Consider the following 23367-nt stretch of genomic DNA (forward strand, 5'->3'; position numbering starts at 1 on the left):
TCTTTTTTCTTTTTTAAAAACTTTTCTTATTAAGATATGCGATAATATACGAAACTCACACACTACACGAATGTTAGTAGGTCATTTTCTGGTGCTTCTTTTTTTGTAGTTTGTGTATTTGTCAAACTAATTTGTATATAAAGAGGAACACTTCATTCTAGGGAAAGATAAGCCAATTTTTCTTGGGATATTCACTAATATACCCAATATAGGAACTCAAATTATAAAAAAAAAACTTTATATGAAATGGACTTTAGAAACACACCCAAAGCCCGTTTACAACATAACAAAAAAGCTTTTAACATCTTTTAAATTACAAAACTGCCATTGATTTCTTAAAACAAACCCAACTCCAAAATCTCATTAAAAAAAAGCCAAAAACATTCAATAGGGCATCAAAATAATTTAATAATCAAAATTAAATTCAATAGGGTCAACTGTCATTTTTTAGATTTTTTTTTTTAGTTTGTTCATAGAAATTAAATGGTGTATGGTTTTATCTATATTATTAGTGCTAAGAATAAATATATGACTAAATATCTTATTTTTCTTCGTAGGTCAAATCCTTGTTGCTATCAAACTCATTACCGTTGATCTTAAATTGTTTGGAAACATTAGTCGAATGTGTGGTTGAAGTGAAGCTCCAATTCACCTAAAAAGAAAAGGGAGAGGTGCTTAGGGCTTTCTTAGGGTTATTAAATACGGAATTGACTAAAGGCTTTTATTTTTCTATAAAACATACAATTTACACTCAAACTTAGTAATTTCTCATTTAATCGGAGAAACTTGCATCTTTCCTCTTGCAATATATACTCACGTGCTAGTTACTTGATCACTTATTAGGAGAAAAAATAGAAACATTTCTTACAAATAAGTTATTCTGAAATTGCATTCAATCATATGAACTAAAATTCATAAGTCAGAAAAAGAACTTAATTTTAGAGCATCTCCAACTAATGAGTAAAATCTATAATAGAGTGGATAATGTTAAAATTAGACAACAAAACATCCAAAAAAAAAAAGACATAAATTCTGACTAGATATACCAATTTAGATAGCATGAAAAGGTAGCGTCCAATATATTTTTTTCCCCATTGTTTATTGAAGGGTTTAGGTGTATCAACACAAAAGAAAGCACACAATAAAGTAATATATTTATTTGACATACCAGGTGAATTGAGGGATTTTGGGTAAGAAAATGTCAATTTGTTCCATTAAATATAAATTTAACATCTGTAAATAACAATAACAAACAAAGGAAAACGACGAGGGTTAGCAATGGAACCTTGGCAGATAAAAAAAAAGTGCTGCCTTTTTACCTTAAAAACAAGAGAGAAAAATTAAAGGTGATAAAGCCCGCGTTTAAGACACAAAAACTTGTCACCCTCACTCAACAGTAAAAATTCTGTCTTTTGCTTTGTCTCCGAGACTGCCTCAGTTCCTCTCTCACTCTCTGGGCGGTGGCTTTCTGGAGCTCCTTGCATAAGCAAATTGCCATGCTACCGTGCTCCGCAGACCACCGTGGCTTATGCAGGGCCACATCAGCTGGTTACCTCTCTCTGTTACTCTTCTCAGTCCTGGTCACCATTTCCGCTGCTTGCTCCAATGGCGCTTGCCAGGTTTCTCTCTTTACTTTCCCCATTTTATTGCTCAAGATCTGTACAATTTCGCATTTTCTCTCTGAATTTGAGCTGAAAGTTCTATAATTTACAGGTTCTAGAAGCTTGTGCAGCAGCCACAGACTGTGGGCCAGGTCTTTACTGTGGCAACTGCCCTGCTTCGGGCAAGAATCAACCCGTCTGTACCAGAGGCCAAGCAATCGCACCCACTTCAATTGTAAGCTTTTTGGACTTTAAATTCGTATATTTGTGATGGATTTGAGCTATTTTGAGCAAAATTCAAGAAATTGTTGTCGGCCCATTTTTTCTTTGAATGAATTTGATCATGGGTCTGAGTAGTTTTTTGCAATTTCTTGATGTTGTAGATTAATGGGTTGCCTTTCAACAAGTACACATGGTTGGTGACTCATAACTCTTTCAGCATCGTTGATGCACCGCCTTTGCCTGGTGTTCAAAGACTGACATTTTACAATCAAGAAGACACTGTTACTAATCAGTTAAGGGTATGTGCTTTCAGTTCTCTTTATGGCAGTTTTGGTTTCTAAGAGTTTGAGGAGAAACTAAGGAGATGAGAATTGAACTTTACGGTTTCTGTTTCTGTAGTTTCTTAAAAACAAAATCATAAAGTCACTGAAAACAGCAGAGTATGATACGTTTGAAATGTTATTCGTTTCTTTTACTTTGTTTCTTGGAATTTAATATTAGAATGAAATTATCTGTGATTGCATCTTTTATTCCTTAATTATACAAACCTCTGTCTTAACTTGTGTGATACTGTTTTTAGAATGGAGTGAGGGGACTGATGTTGGATGTGTACGATTTCGAGAATGATATCTGGCTTTGCCATTCTTTTCAGAGGCAATGTTTCAACTTCACTGCATTTGTAATCTCTCTTCCATCTTGTCAACTTAACACTTATTATGTGAATTCTATGGTTATAGTTTTGAGAGGCTGTTTATAATGTGTGCATTGGGTTGTTCACAGCAACCTGCAATTAACACTTTGACGGAAGTGGAAGCATTTTTAAGTCAGAACCCAACAGAGATTGTGACCATTATACTGGAGGACTATGTGAAAACTCCAAAAGGATTAACAACATTATTTACTAAGGCTGGGTTAGACAAGTATTGGTTTCCTGTATCCAAAATGCCGAGGAAGGGTGAAGATTGGCCCACTGTGACTGAGATGGTGCAAGAGAACCACCGGCTTCTTGTTTTCACCTCTGATGGTTCAAAGGAAGCACTAGAAGGAATAGCTTATCAATGGAAGTATATGGTGGAAAACGAATGTAAGTAATCATATATGAAACACCATCTTCCCTTCAAATTATATTTGAATTGTATAGTTAACAGCTGAATGCTTACTGGGTTTCAGCTGGAGATCCTGGGGTGAAACCAGGCTCATGCCCAAAGAGAAAAGAATCAAAGCCACTTAATTCAAAAAGTGCGTCTCTTTTCTTCCAAAATTATTTCCCAACATATCCAGTTGAAGCTGAAGCTTGCAAGGAGCATTCAACTTCACTTGAGGAGATGGTTGGTACCTGTTACAAAGCAGCAGGGGCGATGCCAAATTTTTTGGCAGTCAACTTTTACATGGTATGGAAATTTTAGCGAAGGAAGAAGTAAATACTAAAACATCATGCAACTAGGCATTTAACTAGCATAAAATGATATTAATGCAGAGGAGTGATGGAGTAGGTGTGTTTGATGCTGTTGATAGAATGAATGGCCGGACACTTTGTGGGTGTAGTACTGTCAGTGCCTGCCAGGTTTGTTTGTAGTACTGGTTTCCATATTTCATTTTTGTTCTTTGTGAACTTCTCTATTGTTTTTTCCCATCCAAACCAGTGGTAAAAAAGTCTTGTGGCCTGATTCTGACTCTCTCCAACCTTAACAATATGTCCAACAACTCACCAAATTTTCTAACATTTCTTATCTGTCTAAAACTAAAAATATTGTTTGTACAACATGTCAGAGTTTTTTTTATTTTATATAATTTTACGTCAACTTAATTATAGGTACCTATCTGAATCTAGAAATGGTCTACATGTCAAGACTAATTACTGATACGAATGTATTGTTCCTTCTCCTTTCCAAGTAGTATTTTTTGTGTCCGGGTAAGATTGAAAGGTTTTATATCATTTTGATGAGAATATTTTTCAAGGTCAAGAATTATGATCTTTACATGTCCATTTTTGTCCCAACACTGAAATGTTATGCAACGTATTTTGGAGTTGAACTTGATTCAACATCTTATTATTCCAAGACTTTCTGGATTCTCTGTTTTAAATCTTGACTTATCAAAGGCCAATTTAGGGTGGTTCTACTGATCTACCTATACTCTTGTGGTGACACACCAATTTTTGTAGTAATAATTGTAAGAAAACACTCTACTGTTGGGTTTTCACAGGCTGGAGCACCTTTTGGATCTTGCAAGAATGTTTCTGTACCAACTAGAAGTCCAGTAACCAATAATGCAGGAAGCTTTACTGGCTCTGTTCAGTTTGCAAAATCTGCGTCAACAGTCTATTCTCCGAATCGCTTGGTTGTCTTTATGTTTTATATTCCATTGATGGCATTTTGGTTATGACTGCAACGTCTAAATACTAGATAGTTCATTAGTGAGTTACTTCTTTGGGTGCTTCTTTTATGTCATACTAAAATTTAGAGTGATAACAGTTACGCCCTGCCTAGTTGAGTGGAAGGTCAAGTAGTGGTTCTGTGATTGGTAGAGTAATGACATATGGATTGTAAATGAAAAACTTTTCTGATTCTATTGGGACAAGAATTATGGAGTTGCAGAGGCATCGGCAGTAGATAGTGACCCTGAAGGACCAAGAATGTACCAGGAATCAGTTCAGGTATGTAGCCTTCCTCGTGACATGACTATATGTTGACAATTGCAAAGTATATATTTCACCTTTTACCTTAGAAGCTCAATACGGATATCCCAGTAGTACATATCAACTTCATTTCTATTTCTTACTTTGTTACATACGGTTGGTGGTCAAGAGTTCACTGGGTTACTGCTTTTTTAAATAGACGTCACTCCTTTTGGTTTTATACACATTTTGACATTCGTAATGAGTTTGGTCTGTCTTTTATACGTTTGATTTGTGTATACTGTGGAATACGCATATTTTTATCACAATCAAACATTGCATTGAGTACTAACATTGCATTGAGTACTAACATGTTTCTTTTGCGTTTTCAGGTCTTTTGTTAGGGAATGGCGTGTGCGTAGTATGAATAGGGGATTGTATGGCCTAGCATTTGTAGAAGTGCTCGTATTCTCAATACTAGGATTTCCTAATTGTTGTATTTCTTTGGCAGGATTTCCTAATTGTTGTATTTCTTTGGTTTGCTTTTCCCACTATTAATTAGGTCCTGTTCTCTTTCATTTCCTTTTTTATTTCGATGTCAATATCGTAAAACGGAAGAGGTATTTGGGTCTTTACTTCATCTTTACGCAGTACTCACTCAGATTCGACCTTCAGCCTGCGGATGGTCTAGTTTCAATCATAGAATGTACTCTTTGATTCATCTTCTTTGAATCATTTCAACCTTTATTCACACTTTGCACAAAATAATACCGGTGGATGTGATTCATGTGAATTATATACAGAACAAGAGATTAAGAGAACCTGCGGTTATTGAGCTGATAAATAAACCTCAAACTTCCCATCTAGGACATTGAGCTGAAGAAAGAAAATATATACGGCAAGGTAGAACGCAACTATATGAATGAGCAGCTTATACAACCGGCAACATCGAAGCATCAACGTTTAATAGCAGTCCAACGGGTTTTATCTTTAGCGCCGGACTGATAGTAAGCAAAGCAATGAAGCAGTCCACGGGAACTCTGGTACCCCATAAATTGATGGACTCAAGCTTGCGGCAACTATTTACAAGAACAACAAGGCCATTCTCGGTTACATGACGGCAGCTCCACAAGACAATAGTCTGGAGATAAACAATACATACGCAGGTTTAGAAATTGGCATCCATCTACAGAACAAACAGATTCCATAAAATTCACTTGGGAGAATGGCCTACTCTAATGCCTGATAGATATGGATTAATGGAACAGGAAGGCGAGGACATGCATCTGAACAAAACTGGGGGTTCTGAACATTGTGGCACAAAATGAAAACCCAGATTCTAATTTCACTTAACAGCTTACCTTTAAGTGTGGACAGCTATCAGCAATGGCATATAATGATTCATCTGTGATAAATGTACCACCAATATTCAGGTGCTGCAAGGAATTAGCTCTTGATATCTGATGGAAAGTAAAGTCAAATGTGAATCTGATCTAAGCAAAAGCACTCAATCAAACTTATATCATGAACTGCTCAAGCGGGTCTGTGCTCAGAAAGAAGATTATCACATACCAGCTGACCAACACCTTTATCTGTGATCCCTGTAATGCCCCATAAGGATATGGATGTTAAACTGCTGATACACTTCGCCAAAGAAATTCTGTACAATCCGCTGTCACTTATCTGGCAACCCCAACGGCTCCTCGAACTGAGTATACAAGGAGAGAAATCACACAAAAAAATAATTTTTACATCTTCAATATTGATGCACATATATGGCATTGGTCATTTCCTACCAAATGCTGCTATACATGACACCAGATATCTAAATCAAATGCTTGTAACCAGACTCAAATCTGATGGAAAAGAAAAAGCTGGAAACGTACAGAACGATTACATCTTTTGTGTTGTTAAACCCGGCATTAGGTGCAGAGTCATGGGTTAGTAGTGGTACTAACCCGAAAAAGGAAGAACACTTCCAATGCAGAGAACTTTTTTCTCGAGTAAAACCTAATCTTCACAGAAGTGATTGAACTACTGAGTTCTGAATGAGAATATGCATCCCAACCCAGACACATCACATTGGGCTAGGAAATCTTGAATTTCATCCTAAGACCTTCATGTTCTTGTTAATAAGACATACGCCGCTCTATGAATCTTACATACCCAACAAAACTCATACATCTCCACAACCTTGGATTATGTTCAGATACGAAGCACTCATGCACATCTGATTTACCCCTTACAGTTCAGAGCCCATTATCTCTTATTCTAAGTATTTTTCCTGAATTTCAGTATGTTCACTTCACCTATGCAATGCAGTTTGTGCTGTAAACTCTAAACACTTGCAGATCTATTATTTAAAACCAATAAAAGTAACAGAAAACAGAAATTTGAAGCTTTCAGAATAACCCCAGAAAATAATATGTGGGTTTTCACTTTTCAGTCTTTCTGACTCTAAAAAGTACATTACATACTTATGTGGATTATAAATTGTAATTTTGTCACTTAGAGCTCCAAAGAATAAGAAAATGGATAAATTCCGAAACTTTTGCTTTTCAAGATGTCCTCAACCACTTAAAAAGAGCAGACATTAAAAAAAAGAATAAAAAAGAATCAAACTATGAAGAATTAAACACATAAGAAACCTACTAAAAACAGCGAGAAAATGCCAACGGGTTTGTGGCAAAGGCCTTGAATTTTGCAAACTAGAGGTTTCAAGTTTGAGTGAGAAATCTTTTCTCCTTGTAGTTTAAACTATCGCATGTATTAAAAAAACAGAGATAGAAGTCCTACATGTCGAGCTCTTTGAGGCAGTAAGCATAGCGAACCAGACGTGCAGTGGAGTCATCGTCCATCTTCCACCCAGCAAAGCTCAAACTCTCTCTGCGACCCATAGACTGCTTCACCCCTTGTTTCCATTTCCGGCACACACTGCTTGCCCTTCACAAATTCACACAAACAAACCCAAATCAACAACAAAACCAACAACCCGGAAATAAAATAAAAAGGAAAATTGAAAACAATCAGGATGATGATATATAATTAGGAAAAGAAATGAACAACTTACTGGGCTAAATCAGTGAAGGAAGTGATCAGAACAAATATATGAGCCAGGAGGTCTATTGGCAACCGATCAATCTCGGCCTCACCCACCATCCCAAGTGTTTTCAACCCCACAAAAAAGAGATTGTTAGTCCAAAATGATTTTTGGGTTCTCAAAGTCTCAGCCTTTGTTGTGATCACGTTGAACCTTGAAAAAAGTCGTAGACTCGTAAATAGAGAAAAGTTACATGTACTTTTTTTTTTTCCCAGCAGACCATAAATAAATGGAAAGCTGGACAAGATGTGCTCATGTTTTCGTCATTTTTCCCAAAGAATTAATCAAGCGCCCCCACTCCTCCTCTCTCCTTCTCTCTCTGATAATTAAGGACAAGGATGAGTGCACACGTGATGCCTCTGTGTCTCTTCTCATAATCATCTTCTTTTTCTTTATTTATTTATTTATTTATAAACAGCTTATTAAATTTCATTGCATGGTACTAAAATGATACAATTATGTTTATTAATTTAGCATAGGTTGCAAATTTTGGACAACCAATAACAGTTGATATAGCAGTATTTAAAATATTAAACTAATAACTTTTTTTTTAGAACCTACACACTACACAGATGTTAAAACTCAAACCCAGAACCTTGCCTAAGGAAGCAATTGCTTCAAACCACTACACTAGTGAGTCCTTTGCTAAAATAAGAAATATTGCTCATAAATAGAAACACGTGACTACTAAAAATGAATAAACAAACACAAAAAAAATATAATTATTATTGACACGCCAAAATAATCATCATACGAACTCTTTCTTTTTCTTTTAGGTTTTAAGTCACTATTTTTCTCATTTTCAGATAGTCATCATTCTCAAGTTTAACACTGCGGTCAATTATTTCTCAATTTAAAAAATAGAAAAAATTATAATAGCATTGGTTTATATTTTACTTTTCTTTTTTGGTGGGGTGTGTTCTTATGGAATCCAGCCTCTTATTTGACCTTATTTTCATGATTCAGATTCTCCATTTTTTATTATTTTTTCACACCGCTTTGCGTATATTTAATCTTGTGCTGGATTATCTCTCTGGGTGTAGTTGTCCACGTCCATTCCTTTCATGTACTTTTCGTGCACTCATCCTCTATCGGTGTCGTTACATGAAAAACGTCAAGGAAATAGAAGAAAAATGTTTGTCACTGTAATTTCCTCCATCCAATTCTAGCCACGTGGTTGCTCATTCTGGCTTCTTTATCTCCTCGTTGAGCCTTTGATTGGACATTTGCGCCTATATACAACGGATCTAATTGGGTCAGAGAATTTTGGGCTGCCCCGAGTACATGTAAAAGGTTGAGTCATTCTGTAACGAGAGCATCTCTTAATTGTTGGATCAAATTAATTAATTAATTTAATTCAATGATTAATTAAATTTATTCAATGATTAAGAGATAAAACTTTATCTAAGAACCTTAGATAAGGCCATCATTACAAAACACATGTCATATCTTGACCAAACTCCCCAACTCTAATCAATTCTAGTCCGAGTTCATAATCAATCAACTCTAATTACTTAAATTATAAACCCCTTAATATGGTGAGAGTTGAGAAAAATTCACAACATACATGTGTAATTGTTCATGCAACGTTGGTAACACATCATCATACATGCATTTCAATCAATCATATCATTTGTCTAATTGTCTCTCATGGCATCATCATACATGCATGGTATCACAAACAAACAAACAAAAATGTATGTAGTTTTTATTTATTTAATTTTATTTGACAACAATTTTTTTTTTTTTCGAATCGAAATTAACAACGATAAAGTATGAGATTTGAACTCAAATTCTCCTTTGATGAAAGAGACATTGATCTCAAGTCTCAGTAGAGTGGGTTGTTCAGCTGATGCCGCGGCACAAGGTAATCCCATCACCCACAGGAAGCTGGCAAATCTCAATCCTTGGATCAACAGTAAGAGCCATGTTGAGCTCCAACACGAAGTCCCTGTAAAACCTAACGTAGTTCATCAATGGTGCATCAGGTGGGGCCACCACAGACCCATTCCAAAGGGTGTTGTCGTAGCCAATCACTCCCCCATCCTTCACAAGCTCAATGATCCTCTTGTGGTAGTTCAAGTAATTATCCTTGTCAGCATCCACGAAAATGAAATCAAACGTTCCATGATATTTTCCCTGCAGTAGTAATTAAGGTTAGTTACAATTATTAATTACAAGTCAGCATCAAGTTTTCAGCTAATTAGATAGTCGGTTATGGACCTACTTATATCTTCAATCCTTCTCTGAAGTCAACCTTGTGAGAAACGCCAGCTTTTTGAATAATAGGCAAACCTAGTTCGTAATTCTCACGGTTGATGTCCATTGCCAATATCTGAAATCATTATACTCAAACCATCTCAATATCTAAAATCATTATATTCATGAATATCATGGATGGAAAGGTTATTAATATATATATATATATATGAGGCATATAACGTGTATCTCACCCATCCATATATAATATAACAAGTTGAGATGATCTCAAAATCTTGGTGTGCTATATTGTTTTCTGGATAATGTTTTCTTGTCAAATTTATTTATGTTGTCAAACTGTAAATTTGGATCATATGTTCAAGTAAGAATCCACTTGATCAGCAATTCAAATTTACATATCCACAGATCAGAAAGTCTGATAAGAGAACATTGCTCATTGTTTTTGTAAACGATAACAATATCGTTGATTTTGGGGAAGACCCAGGGCAGTAGAAAGCAAAGAGTAACCAATATAAACGCCAATTTCCATAGTGTTTGAGAAGCATACTCAAGAACTGTCCTTCATCAGGTGAGATGGCCATGACATTCCTTTTTGGTCATAAAAGAAATAAAATTTCATTTCTTACAAACCCAAAACGTATGTACACAATATATGATAAGCCGCCACCTTACCAAGGGTATTTTGCTGTCAACTCACGGAGCGATTTCATGGGTTCAGGCTCTCTTGGGGTACACACTGGTTTCAAGTATGTACTGTCAATTAAAAGCAAACAAAAACAAATCAAAGAGCAAGAAAAATAAAATGCAATGAAAAATATTAGTTAAGGACATCAAATATGTAAATATATATACTTGGTAAAGAGCATCGCTCTTTAAGAGACTCTTGTGGCCAATTTCCTTGTGCCCACCAGCTTGCTCTTGCTGCCCCTTCGGGATCAGAAGCCATTAGGTATACATTGTTCTTAGTTTTCAGGCTTAATTGGCTGCCAATTTTGAGATATGTTTTAGAACCATGTCATGATCCCTCACAAGGAATGCAGGGACGTGAAGTTCGTAGTATTTTCAGAAATAGTTGCTTTCAAGGCAAAGGTTAATTATTGGTTTGTTGGCTGACCTTAAAAAGCCTATTTTAATTATTGCAAACTTTTTTCCTTTTTTTATTTCCATCTGGACTGTTAAATTTGTTTGGATTGTCCATATTAGCCTCATCACTTCGTAGTTTTTTTGGTAATTTTTGAAGCAAAATAGCCTCATCACCTGATGATGCAGATGTTTCTGAATTCTGAGTGAGGAGGTTGTTGGTCAAGCAGAAAGCTTCGTCCCCACTCCCAGACCAAATCAACCAAATGTCTCTACCCCGAAGCTACGAGGCGCTCCTCCCATTATCGGTGAAAAGTTAAACCTATTAAGAAAAAGCCAGATACCTTGAAAATCAGTGTAAAACCAGAAATCTTCAAGAGTATCTCCTATGACACAACACCCTAGTGAAAGAAGGGTAATTATTGATGTGGCAACCAAGTAAATGGGTTTTTTTTGTTAATTTTTTCAACCACTTTTTGGGTGGTGTTGCAGTGGCGAAGTCAGGATTTCATGTGTGGGGGGGCCTCTTATAAATTATAAAGAATCAAAAATACGAACTCACAATACATACGAAAAATAGTATATATATATATGTCAAGAATTATATTGCTTATTGGTTATAATCATAATTGTTCTTGACAAAGAGATAGACAATACATTCTGAGCAAGAAAATTGCAAGAGATAGACAAAGAGTAGTGATTTAGCAAATATCTTTAAAGCTTTCACACCATTAAACCCAATAGAAAGAAAAAATCAAAATTTCACAAACTAAAAAAAATCTTAAGTCCCTTCATGCATTCATATCATACATGAAAAAATATTGACTAAGTATGAAAATTAGTTTTTCATAATAATCATTTTCTTAAGATAATTTTTGGCGGCTTTTATTCCTTACACATCAAATAAGAAAACTTGATTTTTTGGGATTAGTATGAAGTATATATTGACTTAATGAGCCATCATTTTTAGCCTAAATCGTATTTTGTACTAAAACCAATTTTTCATATTTTGATTTAGTGGGAATTTGATTTTCTAGTATTTTTATTTGAATCCAAATAGGAGGTACTTCCTTATTTACATTGTAAACTTAAATAAATGGAGTAATATAAAAATAAATGAAAGTAAAAAGACAAAGACATGGAAATAAGGTAACACCTCCTTTTGACTAGAGTGCACCATTATCAGCTGAATAAATGGGCAATTTGAAACACCTCCTTGTGCCTTAATAGGTCCGTCACAACACATGTGGGTACATATCAAAACGTAAAGTATTTGAAATAATATACATATAAAAATACATAACAGTATATTACTTTTAAAATATTTTAAAAAAATTGAGTGGGGGCCCGGGACCACACTAGTCCCAGTGTGGCTCCTCCCCTGTGGTGTTGTTTGATGTTGGCATTATTGGAGGGGGACTGCAGCCAAGGGACGGCAGTGCAAGGAAGGCAGATTGCAGACGGGATCAGGGTGGGAAACTGCTACAATCTGCTTCTTGTTTTCTTTTCAATTTTATTTAGGGTAAAATTGGAAGACAAAGTCCAACTGTGAAAAAAATTAATTTTCTTTTCAAAAAGGACACGTGGCAGATTTTATATGGTAATATCACTGGCTCACGTGGAAATACAGTATCACTCTATAATCTCTTCATATATACAATATGAATAATGCAACTCTTACCACATTTGTATACCACATCTATATACCATCTTATGTGGCAGCTGAGGTAGACAGCCACACCAATTAAAATTATTTCATATTTTCTTTTCTTTTATGATTTATTTCAGTGTTTGTTTTTCTAATTGTCTTAATTAAAATACACTTCATTGATTTAATTGATGTGGCATATAATATGGATATGTCACATCATGTGGTATAAAAATGTGAGATAAAAATGTGATAAGTGTAGCATTACTCATACAATATTAGAGCCAACTTTTTAAAAATATATATATTTACATATAAATTTTAAAAAAAAAGTCAAGTCATTTAATCCATGATTTAATAAGTCCAGTCATTTCTTCCCATTGTGATCTAAGAATTATCCCAGTGTTAAATTAGGTCAGGAAGTTCCCTCTGAATAACCCAGCTATCTAGGCTCAAGGCATAAGAGTAATATTGTTCCATATGCACGCCTCGGTGAGCCAGAAAAATGGACTCTCTTCAAGAAAAAGACAATATAGTTCAATAAGATTAATCAAAATAATCAAAGTCAGATATCCAGGCAAGTAAAATGCGTTACAATCAGGAAATTTGGAAACAACTAAGATGAATCTGGAAGGGGAAAAAATATGAGATAGTGCTGACAGCCTGACACGAGGCTCACACAATGCGTCAGTGTGAGTTGCTTTGCAGTCCACTCTTACATATAAACCGCTCTTCCCTTTTCAGACAAACAAGAGAATCAAAGGGGGAGAGAGAGAGAGAAACACATTAGCAACCCTTTCTCGTCTCAACTTAACCACTTCTGAAACCAGAGCTGGTATAACGCCTTTCCTCAACTTTAATTCTCTGAATATTATTATTATCTAATTTATGTATCATTAGATCTGAGGTGACCTATGCCTTTCTCGGTTGATTGATGATTTTTGTTAATGTATATGTTGGTTCTTCTAGCTAGCTGATCTGAGTTTCTCCCTCTTGTTTGGTAATTTCTTGTTAATGTATATGTTGTTGTTGGCAATTATTTTGCTTAAGGAATTAAATCTGCTTTTCTTGCTTGGGTGGCAGATTGGTCAGTCAGGGAGTCTTTTTGGGAGGGGGACATGGAGATAGTTTGCTAGGCTGAAATGGGGAATTTTTTTTGGATTTAAATTGGATATAAAACAAAATAAAATAGGGGAAGGTTTTGGGTGGTTAATTTTTCATATTTGATTATATAATTCTGTGACCAGGATATAAAACAAATAATTTTTGTTGGCTATCTTTCTTGTCTATCTCTCGGGCAAAACAAACTCTTCTTAAGACATACATAAACTCATTCTACACACCTTTTTTTTTCTTTTTTCTTTTTTAAGATTAGGTCTTTCTAGTCCATCTATGAGAGTGAGAGTCTCACATAGAACTTAGAGCCTTAAATAATATATAATGTCTTCGGGGGCTTTGTTGTTAATCATTTGTTGTGTTCAAGTGGAGAAGCCTGTCCCTGTGAGAACACAGTTCATTAGGGCTTTGTGTTGTTCTCGTCTGTTCGGAGTAGATTAGTTGAGAATTGGATGCTCTATACGGTGATTAAGGATTTATAACTAGATGTTTATGTGATAGTTTAGTCTTGTATCATCATAATATATAATTTCTTGCACCTCTTCACTTCTTACTAATTGATTTTGGGATGAATGACATAAGAGAATTTCTTGATCAGTCTGAAATCATGAAAAGAGTGCGTAGGATATCAGATGACACCTCCAACGACAATGGCAAGGATCGTATTAGTGCATTGCCCAATGATGTTCTTTGTTCAATTGTTGACCTGCTAAGTATAAGGGATGCCATACACACTAGCACATTATCACGCAGGTGGAAGAACATTTATGCACACAAGTCAACATTGGAATTTGATTGGCGAGACATCATTTCGAATGATGCGAACACATATACTCGTGGAAACGTTGCCATTAGGAATGTAAGAAATTTCCAAAGAAGCATTGAAGCAATCTTAGCTTCATACTTGGGCACCAAGCTTGAATCTTTCAAGGTTCAATGTTGCTTTGGAAACGAGCATCCTCGTTACTTCAAAGGCTGGATCAATTTTGCTATAGCAAAAGGGGTTAGAAACCTTGAGCTTGCCTTCAGTTGTGACGAATTATCTGAGCGCACGGATTGGATAGCCATTGACTACTATAACTTTCCTACTCATCTGCTTCCGAGTGGTGAAGGATCAAATCTGAGGCATGTCTCCCTACGTACATGCAAGCTGAGGCTAGATAATATATTCACTGATCGATTTAGCACACTCACGAGTCTAGTTTTGTGTGATGCCAAGTTTGTTGGAAGAGTAGAGCCTAGCATGTTTTCTTCTTGTTCGAAGCTTGAGTCTTTGACATTGGAACGGTGCTATGGTTTCGAAAGCTTGCACTTTGACAACCTTGATTGTTTGAAAATGTTGGTGGTGAAGAGATGCGAAGGGTTGAGATTGATTCGCCTAATTAGTGTCATCAATCTTACCACTTTTCATTGTATTGGAGACCACGCAGAACTACAATTAAGATTGGGAAGGGTTCCCAATCTGAAGGATGTCCATTTAATGCTGAAGCGGATTAATGTGCGTAGTTTTTATGCCTGGTTGGAGAAACTTATTAATCCTCATTACCACACTCTGATTGTGGCCAAATGTGGGTGAAGGACTAGGTCTACTCGGAACATACAAAAATTTCTCAGGCTTATACAATCCAACAAAGGTATAGCATTTTTAGACTTACATTCAGATACATTGATTTGTAGTTGTGATTTTGGATCTTTACTCTTCAAATGTCAACAGTTTAACTATGAGGAGAGGGTTCTTGTTTTCAGTTAATATTGCTATTGTACTTCAAATATAAAAAGTTTTTCCGCCTGTTTATTATATGTTGTAAATTTCCAATTAGAAGGTACAAAACAATAAATATTACAATTCAATTACAATAACACAGGATAATTACATATCAATAACTTGAGGACATCATAGAAGCTGGCTGGAGATGTAGAGCCGCGTGCGTGTGTTTCTTCTTGGTCCAAAATTGAGTCTTTGACATTGGAATGGTGCTTTGGACAAGAAAGATTGTGCTTTGAAGACTGCGTTGGCTGTTTTCACTGAAATAGCGGAAATAACAGTCATTCTTGACCATTGAAATGATTTCATTTCCGACTAGACCTTTGAATTACAGTTATTTATTTAACTTATTATTATTATTATTATTAATATAGGAATAGGCGAGATTAGCTTCTCAATGAAGGTCACAGGATGCAAGCATTCACCCTCAATCCCGAAGGAGAAGGGACCTACACTTTCGGAAGCCCCCGCCCATTCCCCTATATTATTACTTAAAAAAGGAGAAAAAATAATACACCAGGAGGTGAAGAGCCAAAACCCCATAAAGAAATACAATAGGCGCAAGCGCCAATAGATAAGAATTAAGATTACATCTAAGTCCAGTCTTTTGTTCAACTTTGCATTGACATCTAAGGATTATCCCCGTGTTAAATTAGGTCATGAAGTTCCCTCTGAATAACCTAGCTATGCTCAAGGCAGAAGAGTAATATTGCTCCATGTGGCCGCTTTGGTGAGCCAGAAAAAGTGGACTAAATGTTGAAGAAAAAAACAAAATATCTCAAAAAGATTAATCAAAATCAGATATACAGGCAAGTAAAATGCGTTACATTCAGGAAATTTGGAACCAACTAAGACGAATCTGGAAAGGGAAAAATATGAGATAGCTGAGGTGGATGCATTCACTGGGAATTTGAGATGGAGCTGACAGCCTGACACTAGGCTCATACAATGTGTCAGTGTGAGTTGCTTTGCAGTCCACTCTTACATATAAACCGCTCTTCCCTTTCACTTGGTTTCAGACAAACAACAGAAACAAAGGGAGACATCGACAGAGACGTCGGAGAAAACAAAGGGAGAGAGACATCAGAGAAACAGATTTTAGCTAGGCATCAATCATTTCTCGTCTCAACTTAACCACTTCTGAAACCAGAGCTGGTATAACGCCTTTCCTCAACTTTAATTCTCTGAATATTATTTTTATCTAATTTCTGTATCATCTGAGGTGACCTATGCCTTTCTCGGTTGATTGATGATTTTTGTTAATGTATATGTTATTCTTGTAGCTGATCTTCTGTTTTTCCCTCTTGATTGAGGATTTCGTTGTCAATATATATGTTGGTACTCTTATCGTTGGTAATTGTTTTGCTTAATGAATTCAATCTCCTTTTCTTGCTCAGGCGGCGGGTTGGTCAGTAAGGGGGTCATACTGGGAGAGGGAAATGGAGCTAGCTAATTTTGCTAATCTAAACTGGTGAGTACACAGAAGCCTATGAGAAGACAATTCACCAGGGCTTTGTGTTGTTCTTGTTGTGAGAATTGGATGCTCTGCAGTGATACAGGATTTATAACACCAAGTATATGTGAAAATGATACTTTAGCCTTATAACATATATGATGTGCCATAAGGAAATCAAAACTCTTACTAATTTCATTGCAAATTTCTTGATCAGATTGAAACCATGAAAAGTGTGTGTGGATCAGCTGACACCTCCGACCACAATGACAAGGATCACATTAGTGCATTGCCTGATGATGTTTTGTTAACTTGCTGAGTATGAGAGATGCGATACGCACTAGCAAGTTATCACGAAGGTGGAAGAACATTTATGCACACAACACAAGTCAAGACTGGAATTTGATTGGCGTGACATAATTTCGAATGACGCAAACACATATACTCGTAGAATGGTTTCCATTAGGAATGTGAGATATTTCCAAAGAAGCATAGAAGCAGTCTTAGCTTCACATTCGGGAACCAAGATTGAATCCTTCAAGGTTCAATGCTGCTTTGGAAAACGAGCATCCTCGTTACTTCAAAGGCTGGATCAACTTTGCTGTAGCAAGGGCTGCTGAAACCCTTGAGCTTGCCTTCCGTTGTGACGAATTATCGGAGCGCACTGATTGGACAACAATTGACTGTTATAACTTTCCTACACATCTGCTTCCGATCAGTGGTGAAGGATCAAAACTGAGGCATCTCTCCTTACGTACATGCAAACTCAGGGCAGATAATATTTTTGTTGATCGATTTAGCACACTCACGAACCTTGTTTTGTGTGATGTCAAGTTTGTTGGAGAAGCAGAGCCTCGTCTGTTTTCTTCTTGCTCGAAGCTCGAGTCCTTGACACTAGAAAGGTGCTTCGGTTTTGAAAGCTTGCGCGCTTAGACCCACATGATTGTTTGAAGACGCTCGTGCTGAGGAGGTGTGAAAATGGATTGACCTCATTAGGGTAACCAATCTTACCACTTTTCATTTGATGGGAGACCATATTGACGACGTACTCAAATCATCATATCTTCTTGACACGTCGGTATCTTAAACCAGGGCCTACTAAAAGATGTGTGTAGGTGTTGATCCGACGTGTGTGACGTGTGTTGATGGTGACACGGATACTCTGGTGGTCCCGCACATAGGGTAGTAGAAGAATGTATCGTCTAACCCAATCAGAAGAAGACACATATCTTGATGAAGAAAGAGTGAAAGATATTGAAAAATATTTTGGTTACATTATTTTGTGTCTGGTTAAGGTGACGTTGGCTTGGACATGACAGCGACAGGGATGTGAGTGGTCTGGTCCCCTGTCTGTCCCATTTACTAATTACCTACAAAACAATTATGTTGACGTGAAAAAGAACGTTAAGCCAGTACAAAATTATAATCCCAGTCGTTATATAATTACTAATTAGCTTTTTTCTTCTTTCAATTTTCTAAGGTAAAGATTTTCTAATTTGTAATATTGTTGAATTGTCCGATAGATTTTTTATGTAACAAATATTACATATTTAGGGTTTTTTTACTTTTTATAAAGTGATATTCTAAATTAATTTAATATACATAAAGGAAGATCAAATTCGAGTGCGAAAGAAAATGTACACTTGGAAACTTCAAAATATTTTGATATGCAGACAAAATTCATCGCTTTATATATACAATGTTTTACATATATTCATTATATAATCAGAAGTATTACACACATTATGCGTATGTAAAAATTACAATACATGGATGAGATATAAGAGAAAATTTAAGGTATTAATGTATAAGAGCATAGCCTTTTTTTTAATTTTTAAAAAGACTTTTTTTATTAAAAAATATAATAATATATTAAACTCACACACACAACACAGATACTAAAATTCGAACCCATAACATCGACATATATATATACTTTTTTCTTTTTGTTAAGAGCATGTTTCAGTTTTATTATTATTGATTTTTAATAAATAAAAAAGACTAATGATAGTGGCAAAAGTTGTTGATTTTATATAGGGGTGGTACTACAAACTACGTACAAAAGCACTCAAGAAAAAATCAGCAATTCCACTTTAGTCCAAATCCAATTTAGACTTGTGGATGTACTTGTGGTCCTTTCCCTTCAAAGATCATCATATCCTTCATAGGTGGCTATTGCTAAACAACACGCGGCATCACTGACATTGAGTGTTGTGTCTCTCGGCTTTGTAGTTCCAAATTTGCCTGACATGTTTTGACATTTGACAAGAGTTCCATCTTCTTTCTCTTTTTCAACACACCTTTACAAATTGTTAGCAAAGTAAGTGAAATTAAATTTACAAATGTGCGTTGCATATGTGTATATGGAGAGCTAGTTCAAAATGGACAGAGAGAGAAGAGGGGAAGGGGAGTCCAGTGCCATGTGTTTTGGGGACGGGTGGGGGAGAAATGGTGAGAGAAGAGAGGTTTATTTTTTTGAAAATGAAAAGACTAAAAATACTCTTAAAATAGATGGAAAAATGAATGGTGTTAAAGTCAGATGACAAATCATAGATTTTGAAAAATTAAGATGACATTTTTCCTAAATTTTTTTTAAGGTAACAGATTGAAACTAAGGTATAAATTCATGTGATATTTCTATAAAAATTCATTTTCTAGAAGAAACCGGAACATAAATATCAATTGGGGGATTCAATTAAGATTTTTTTTTTAACATTAGAAAAAAGAACAAGTACCATTAAACTTAGAGCTACTTGGGTGCATGATCAATTTGGTTAACACCAACCAAAACCCAATTAAAATTAAGAAAATGGGTAAAGTTAGATGGTACGGATTATTAGGGAAGGAAGAGTCAGAAGACTCTGCAACATGTTTAATTTCCATAGTCAGCAGCAGCAGCAGCTAAAGCTCTAGTGTGCCTCACGTGCAATGCTGAGTGCGACTGCTACTCTTCTTCTATATATTATCATCATCCGCTTTGATTTTAATTTCATTAACGGTAGTTAATTTAAGTTTAATTTAATCTGCAGACAATTGCAAACCAGCCCACTCTGCCACACTCCCAGACGCAACAAATCGTCAAACTCCAAATTAAAAGCCAAAGCAAACACACCCACTCTCTCTCTCTCTCTCTCTCTCTCTCTCTCACATACCCAAAACCTCAAAACAACACCAGAACCAAAAACAGAGTTGAAAAAGAAACCAGAGAGTGATGGGGGATACTTATGATCATTATTACAAAAATGCCACTTGTTCTTCTTCACCTTCTGCGTCAGTTTCTCCAGCTGCTGCTGCTGCTGCTTCTTCTCAGCCTCCTTCGACGTCCGACGAAATTTCTCTTTTTCTGCAGCAGATTTTGCTCCGTTCGTCTAGTTCTCTGGCCTCGGTGGTGGCCCACACGGGCAAGGCCCCGCAGTTTTTGTTTTCATCGTCTCCGTCCGTTGCTGCTCTGCCTGATCATCTCAGCCGTCCGTGCCACTCCATGTTCCTAGGGGACGGGATCACGGCCGTTGATTCTTCCGCCGCGCTTTTGCCAGCGGGGAATCCCAATGTGTCTTCCTCTTCGTTCGGAGCGAGTGAGAATGAGACCGACGAGTATGATTGTGAAAGCGAGGTAATTTAAGACTTGAAAGTTTGAATTTTTCTTTTTGTGGTCTGTTTGCTTGCTGAGAAATTGTGGGGAAAGTACAAGAAAATTAGAGTATCATGAAACCTTTTTCAAAGTTTATGGAGCAGAATGCATTTGCTTTGTTTAGTTTAAATTTTTTTATCAAATGAAAAACAGTATTTTGACTGAAATAATAAGATGTAATTAGAAACACAGAATAAAAGTTCAAGTTTTTCTTTTTCTTTTTTCTGGTAATATGAATTTTTTTTTAAGTTTAATATGTTGAGGAATTATAAATTTAGGAGGGTCTTGAAGCATTGGTGGAAGAGGCGGCAGGGAAGCCAGGGTGTGGTCGAAGTTCTTCAAAGAGAAGCAGAGCTGCAGAAGTCCATAATATGTCTGAAAAGGTTGGCTTTTGTAGTTTGAGAACCTCTTTCCAAAATTATTATGGGATTTGAAATTTTCAACATGGGTTTACTTTTTCTTTTTTTTTTAACGGAGAAACCACTTTGTTTTCGGGTTTTGATGTGTTGGGTTTGTTGGGCAGAGGAGGAGGAGTAGGATTAATGAGAAAATGAAGGCATTGCAAAATCTTATCCCAAATTCTAATAAGGTACATTAAACATACCAAGATGCTTGATTTTGATTTTGTTTGTTTGAGTCATTTTGATTTTTGAGAGAACGATTAGTCTTTTTGTAATGTGGCAGACGGATAAGGCTTCAATGCTTGATGAAGCCATTGAGTACCTCAAGCAGCTTCAGCTCCAAGTGCAGGTATGCAGCTTTCTTCTTTGCATTTTAGTGTACAGTGAAGCTTCAAAATACTCTTCCTGGTAAAATTTTGATTAAATTTCACACTGTGTGGTCATATCCCAAGATCTCCTCCAAGACCTTTGTTGCTGGTTGTATCATAAAATCGAATCAAGAAAGAGAAATAGGAAAACAACTCCAACGTGATTTGCATGGTTGGACCATGTGAGTGCACTAGGATCCAATACTAGAGCAAAAAGAGTCACATTGTGGCAAAGTTTCTTGCTGCTCCGCCTTTCAAAAAGTTTCTTGATGCTGTCTCACATGACAGTCTCTGCTCAGATGAAATTTAAGATGTATTAATCCTTTGTGATTAGTTCTTGCTCCTTGAGTCCAACAAGGGAGCCCTAATGCTGTATGAAATATGTGATGTTTTTATTGCTTTGCACCATTGACTGTTTACATCAGCTTAAAGAATCTCTCTTTTTCTTCAAAAATTCCTTTTCACCCTTGCCTATGAACAGTATGGGAATTTCTGCATAGAACAAATAGAGAAATGCCAGCTGAACTAATTATTGTAGCATCAATTAAAATTGAGAGTTCGGTTTTGATTGATTTAGATGTGATTCACATTTCATTTCAGATGTTATCAATGAGAAATGGCATGAGTCTGCATCCTATGTGCCTACCTGGAGCGCTGCAACCTGTCCAACTCTCCCAGATGAGAATGGACCTTGGTGAAGAAAATAGGCCTCTGCATTTGGACATGACAGGCACACTGCTTATGAACCAGGAATCTCCAACACAAAATTTGTTCCATTTCTCCAACCAATGCACCGATGCAAACCAGTCATATGTACCAGACATGTCAAATGTAGTTAATTCAGAAACCTCGTTTGGGTTGGAATCGTCAATGCGGGCTCACTTGGGACCCTTTCAACTACCAAACTCATCCGAGGTAAAATTATGGCCTTGTTAATAATGCATACAGAGCTAAGGAAATGATACTAAACTTTTTACATTATTCCCATATAAAGGAAATCTGTAGGGAGGACATGTTGCAGCATCAACAAATTAATGTAAATCATTCGGAGACGAATCCTTTAGGTGGGTTGATCCGACAGTTCCCCATCCCTATAACTCTTAACAACATGTATTTAGGGTTCTAGTTTTGGTCTAACATGTATGTTTTTTTTTTTTTTTTTTTTTGAAAGAATTTGAATTGGGAGCGACCGCTAGAGTTTCACTTTCCTTTAACACACAAGTATCTGATCTGAAAGGCAGTAGTTCTCTGGGAGCATGTATCACAGGAAGAAACCGGCAGGAAGGTCTACTTTTAAAGGCTATGAAACAAAATTTTCATATTGATAGGTAAGCATATCTGATGAATAAGATGTTTATCCTTTCTTCACATAGTTAAGAGGGCGCCGTACTTTTACATTTTACTAGTATGCGCACAGGAAGAAGAAGGGTTGCAAATGATAACATCAAGACTGAAAGAAGGCACATATGGTGCATGTTAAGCTTGGCTACTCTTAACATTTTGGATTTGGTGCAGCCACAACTTGTAACAGCTTTTGTAATTCTCCAAATTGATTAGAGCCTCAATTGCGTGCTCGAATCACAGGCATGTGATGAGTTTTCTCTTCAATGCTTTGGCAAGGCTTGTTACTTAATTGGTAGAAGTAGTACAAGGTAGGGATGAGACATGTATGTAAACTCTATCTTTCCCTTTATTTTGTGGTTCTTTTTTTATTTGGAAAGTATCTCCTCCTCATATATGAATTATATGAAAGTCTTGTTTATAAATTATGACATCAAGCTTTGTCAACGCTACCTCAAGATTGTGTAATATTTTATTATTGTGAAATTTCATAAAAACAAAGGACCTATGTATTGATGACTGAAATTTTCAAGGTTGAGCTTGGATTGGAATAACTTTTTCCATACTTCCAAGTTTTCTTTTCTTGGAAAGTTTTATCAGTCAAATGGGATGTTATTTAAGGTTGTGTGGTTGAACAAGAAAAGTGAATTTCCACCAATAGAAATTCTCTCTACATGCGACTGAAAAATTCATGCGACTGACTGTAGGGTCAAGTCGGTCAAAATTTGGAAGTTTGAAACACAGAACCAAAAGAGTCATACTAGAATAATTTATGCAGGTTGACCATGTATCATGTATGTACAT

At 36.2% G+C, this 23367-nt stretch overlaps 4 protein-coding genes and 1 pseudogene across 5 annotated transcripts; 3 read left to right on the forward strand and 2 right to left on the reverse strand.

The window, feature by feature from the left end:
• The first annotated feature begins 1369 nt into the window (after positions 1 to 1369).
• LOC117633959 (PI-PLC X domain-containing protein At5g67130) lies at positions 1370 to 5080 on the forward strand. Its single transcript, XM_034367833.1, has 9 exons — positions 1370 to 1619; positions 1714 to 1836; positions 1985 to 2122; positions 2404 to 2502; positions 2604 to 2907; positions 2994 to 3214; positions 3301 to 3387; positions 4029 to 4479; positions 4833 to 5080. The coding sequence occupies exons 1-8, from the start codon at positions 1497 to 1499 to the stop codon at positions 4206 to 4208; spliced, it is 1275 nt and encodes a 424-aa protein (XP_034223724.1). The 5' UTR covers positions 1370 to 1496; the 3' UTR covers positions 4209 to 4479; positions 4833 to 5080.
• A 77-nt stretch (positions 5081 to 5157) lies between these two features.
• On the reverse strand, positions 5158 to 7919 carry LOC117633960 (F-box protein At5g67140). Its single transcript, XM_034367834.1, has 5 exons — positions 7511 to 7919; positions 7237 to 7383; positions 6013 to 6148; positions 5802 to 5900; positions 5158 to 5581 (listed from the first exon to the last, which is right to left on the reverse strand). Exons 1-5 carry the CDS (start codon positions 7597 to 7599, stop codon positions 5372 to 5374), a joined length of 681 nt encoding a protein of 226 aa, XP_034223725.1. The 5' UTR covers positions 7600 to 7919; the 3' UTR covers positions 5158 to 5371.
• Positions 7920 to 8677: 758 nt separating this feature from the next.
• On the reverse strand, positions 8678 to 12526 carry LOC117635419 (annotated as a pseudogene).
• Positions 12527 to 14172: 1646 nt separating this feature from the next.
• Positions 14173 to 15180, forward strand: LOC117635420 (putative F-box protein At1g49610). Its single transcript, XM_034369744.1, has one exon. The coding sequence runs from the start codon at positions 14173 to 14175 to the stop codon at positions 15178 to 15180; it is 1008 nt and encodes a 335-aa protein (XP_034225635.1).
• Positions 15181 to 19880: 4700 nt separating this feature from the next.
• On the forward strand, positions 19881 to 23079 carry LOC117633493 (transcription factor SPATULA). 2 transcript variants are annotated; one of them, XM_034367121.1, is made up of 8 exons: positions 19881 to 20435; positions 20732 to 20836; positions 20977 to 21042; positions 21138 to 21203; positions 21823 to 22137; positions 22217 to 22286; positions 22394 to 22550; positions 22629 to 23079. In XM_034367121.1, the coding sequence occupies exons 1-8, from the start codon at positions 20034 to 20036 to the stop codon at positions 22777 to 22779; spliced, it is 1332 nt and encodes a 443-aa protein (XP_034223012.1). In that variant the 5' UTR covers positions 19881 to 20033; the 3' UTR covers positions 22780 to 23079. The 2 variants fall into 2 exon arrangements, with proteins under 2 accessions (XP_034223012.1, XP_034223013.1); XM_034367122.1 differs by having other exon boundaries at positions 22640 to 23079.
• Positions 23080 to 23367: the final 288 nt, after the last annotated feature.

Source organism: Prunus dulcis, chromosome 7 (genome assembly GCF_902201215.1).
Source record: "Prunus dulcis chromosome 7, ALMONDv2, whole genome shotgun sequence".
In the NCBI taxonomy this organism is placed as follows: Eukaryota; Viridiplantae; Streptophyta; class Magnoliopsida; order Rosales; family Rosaceae; genus Prunus; species Prunus dulcis.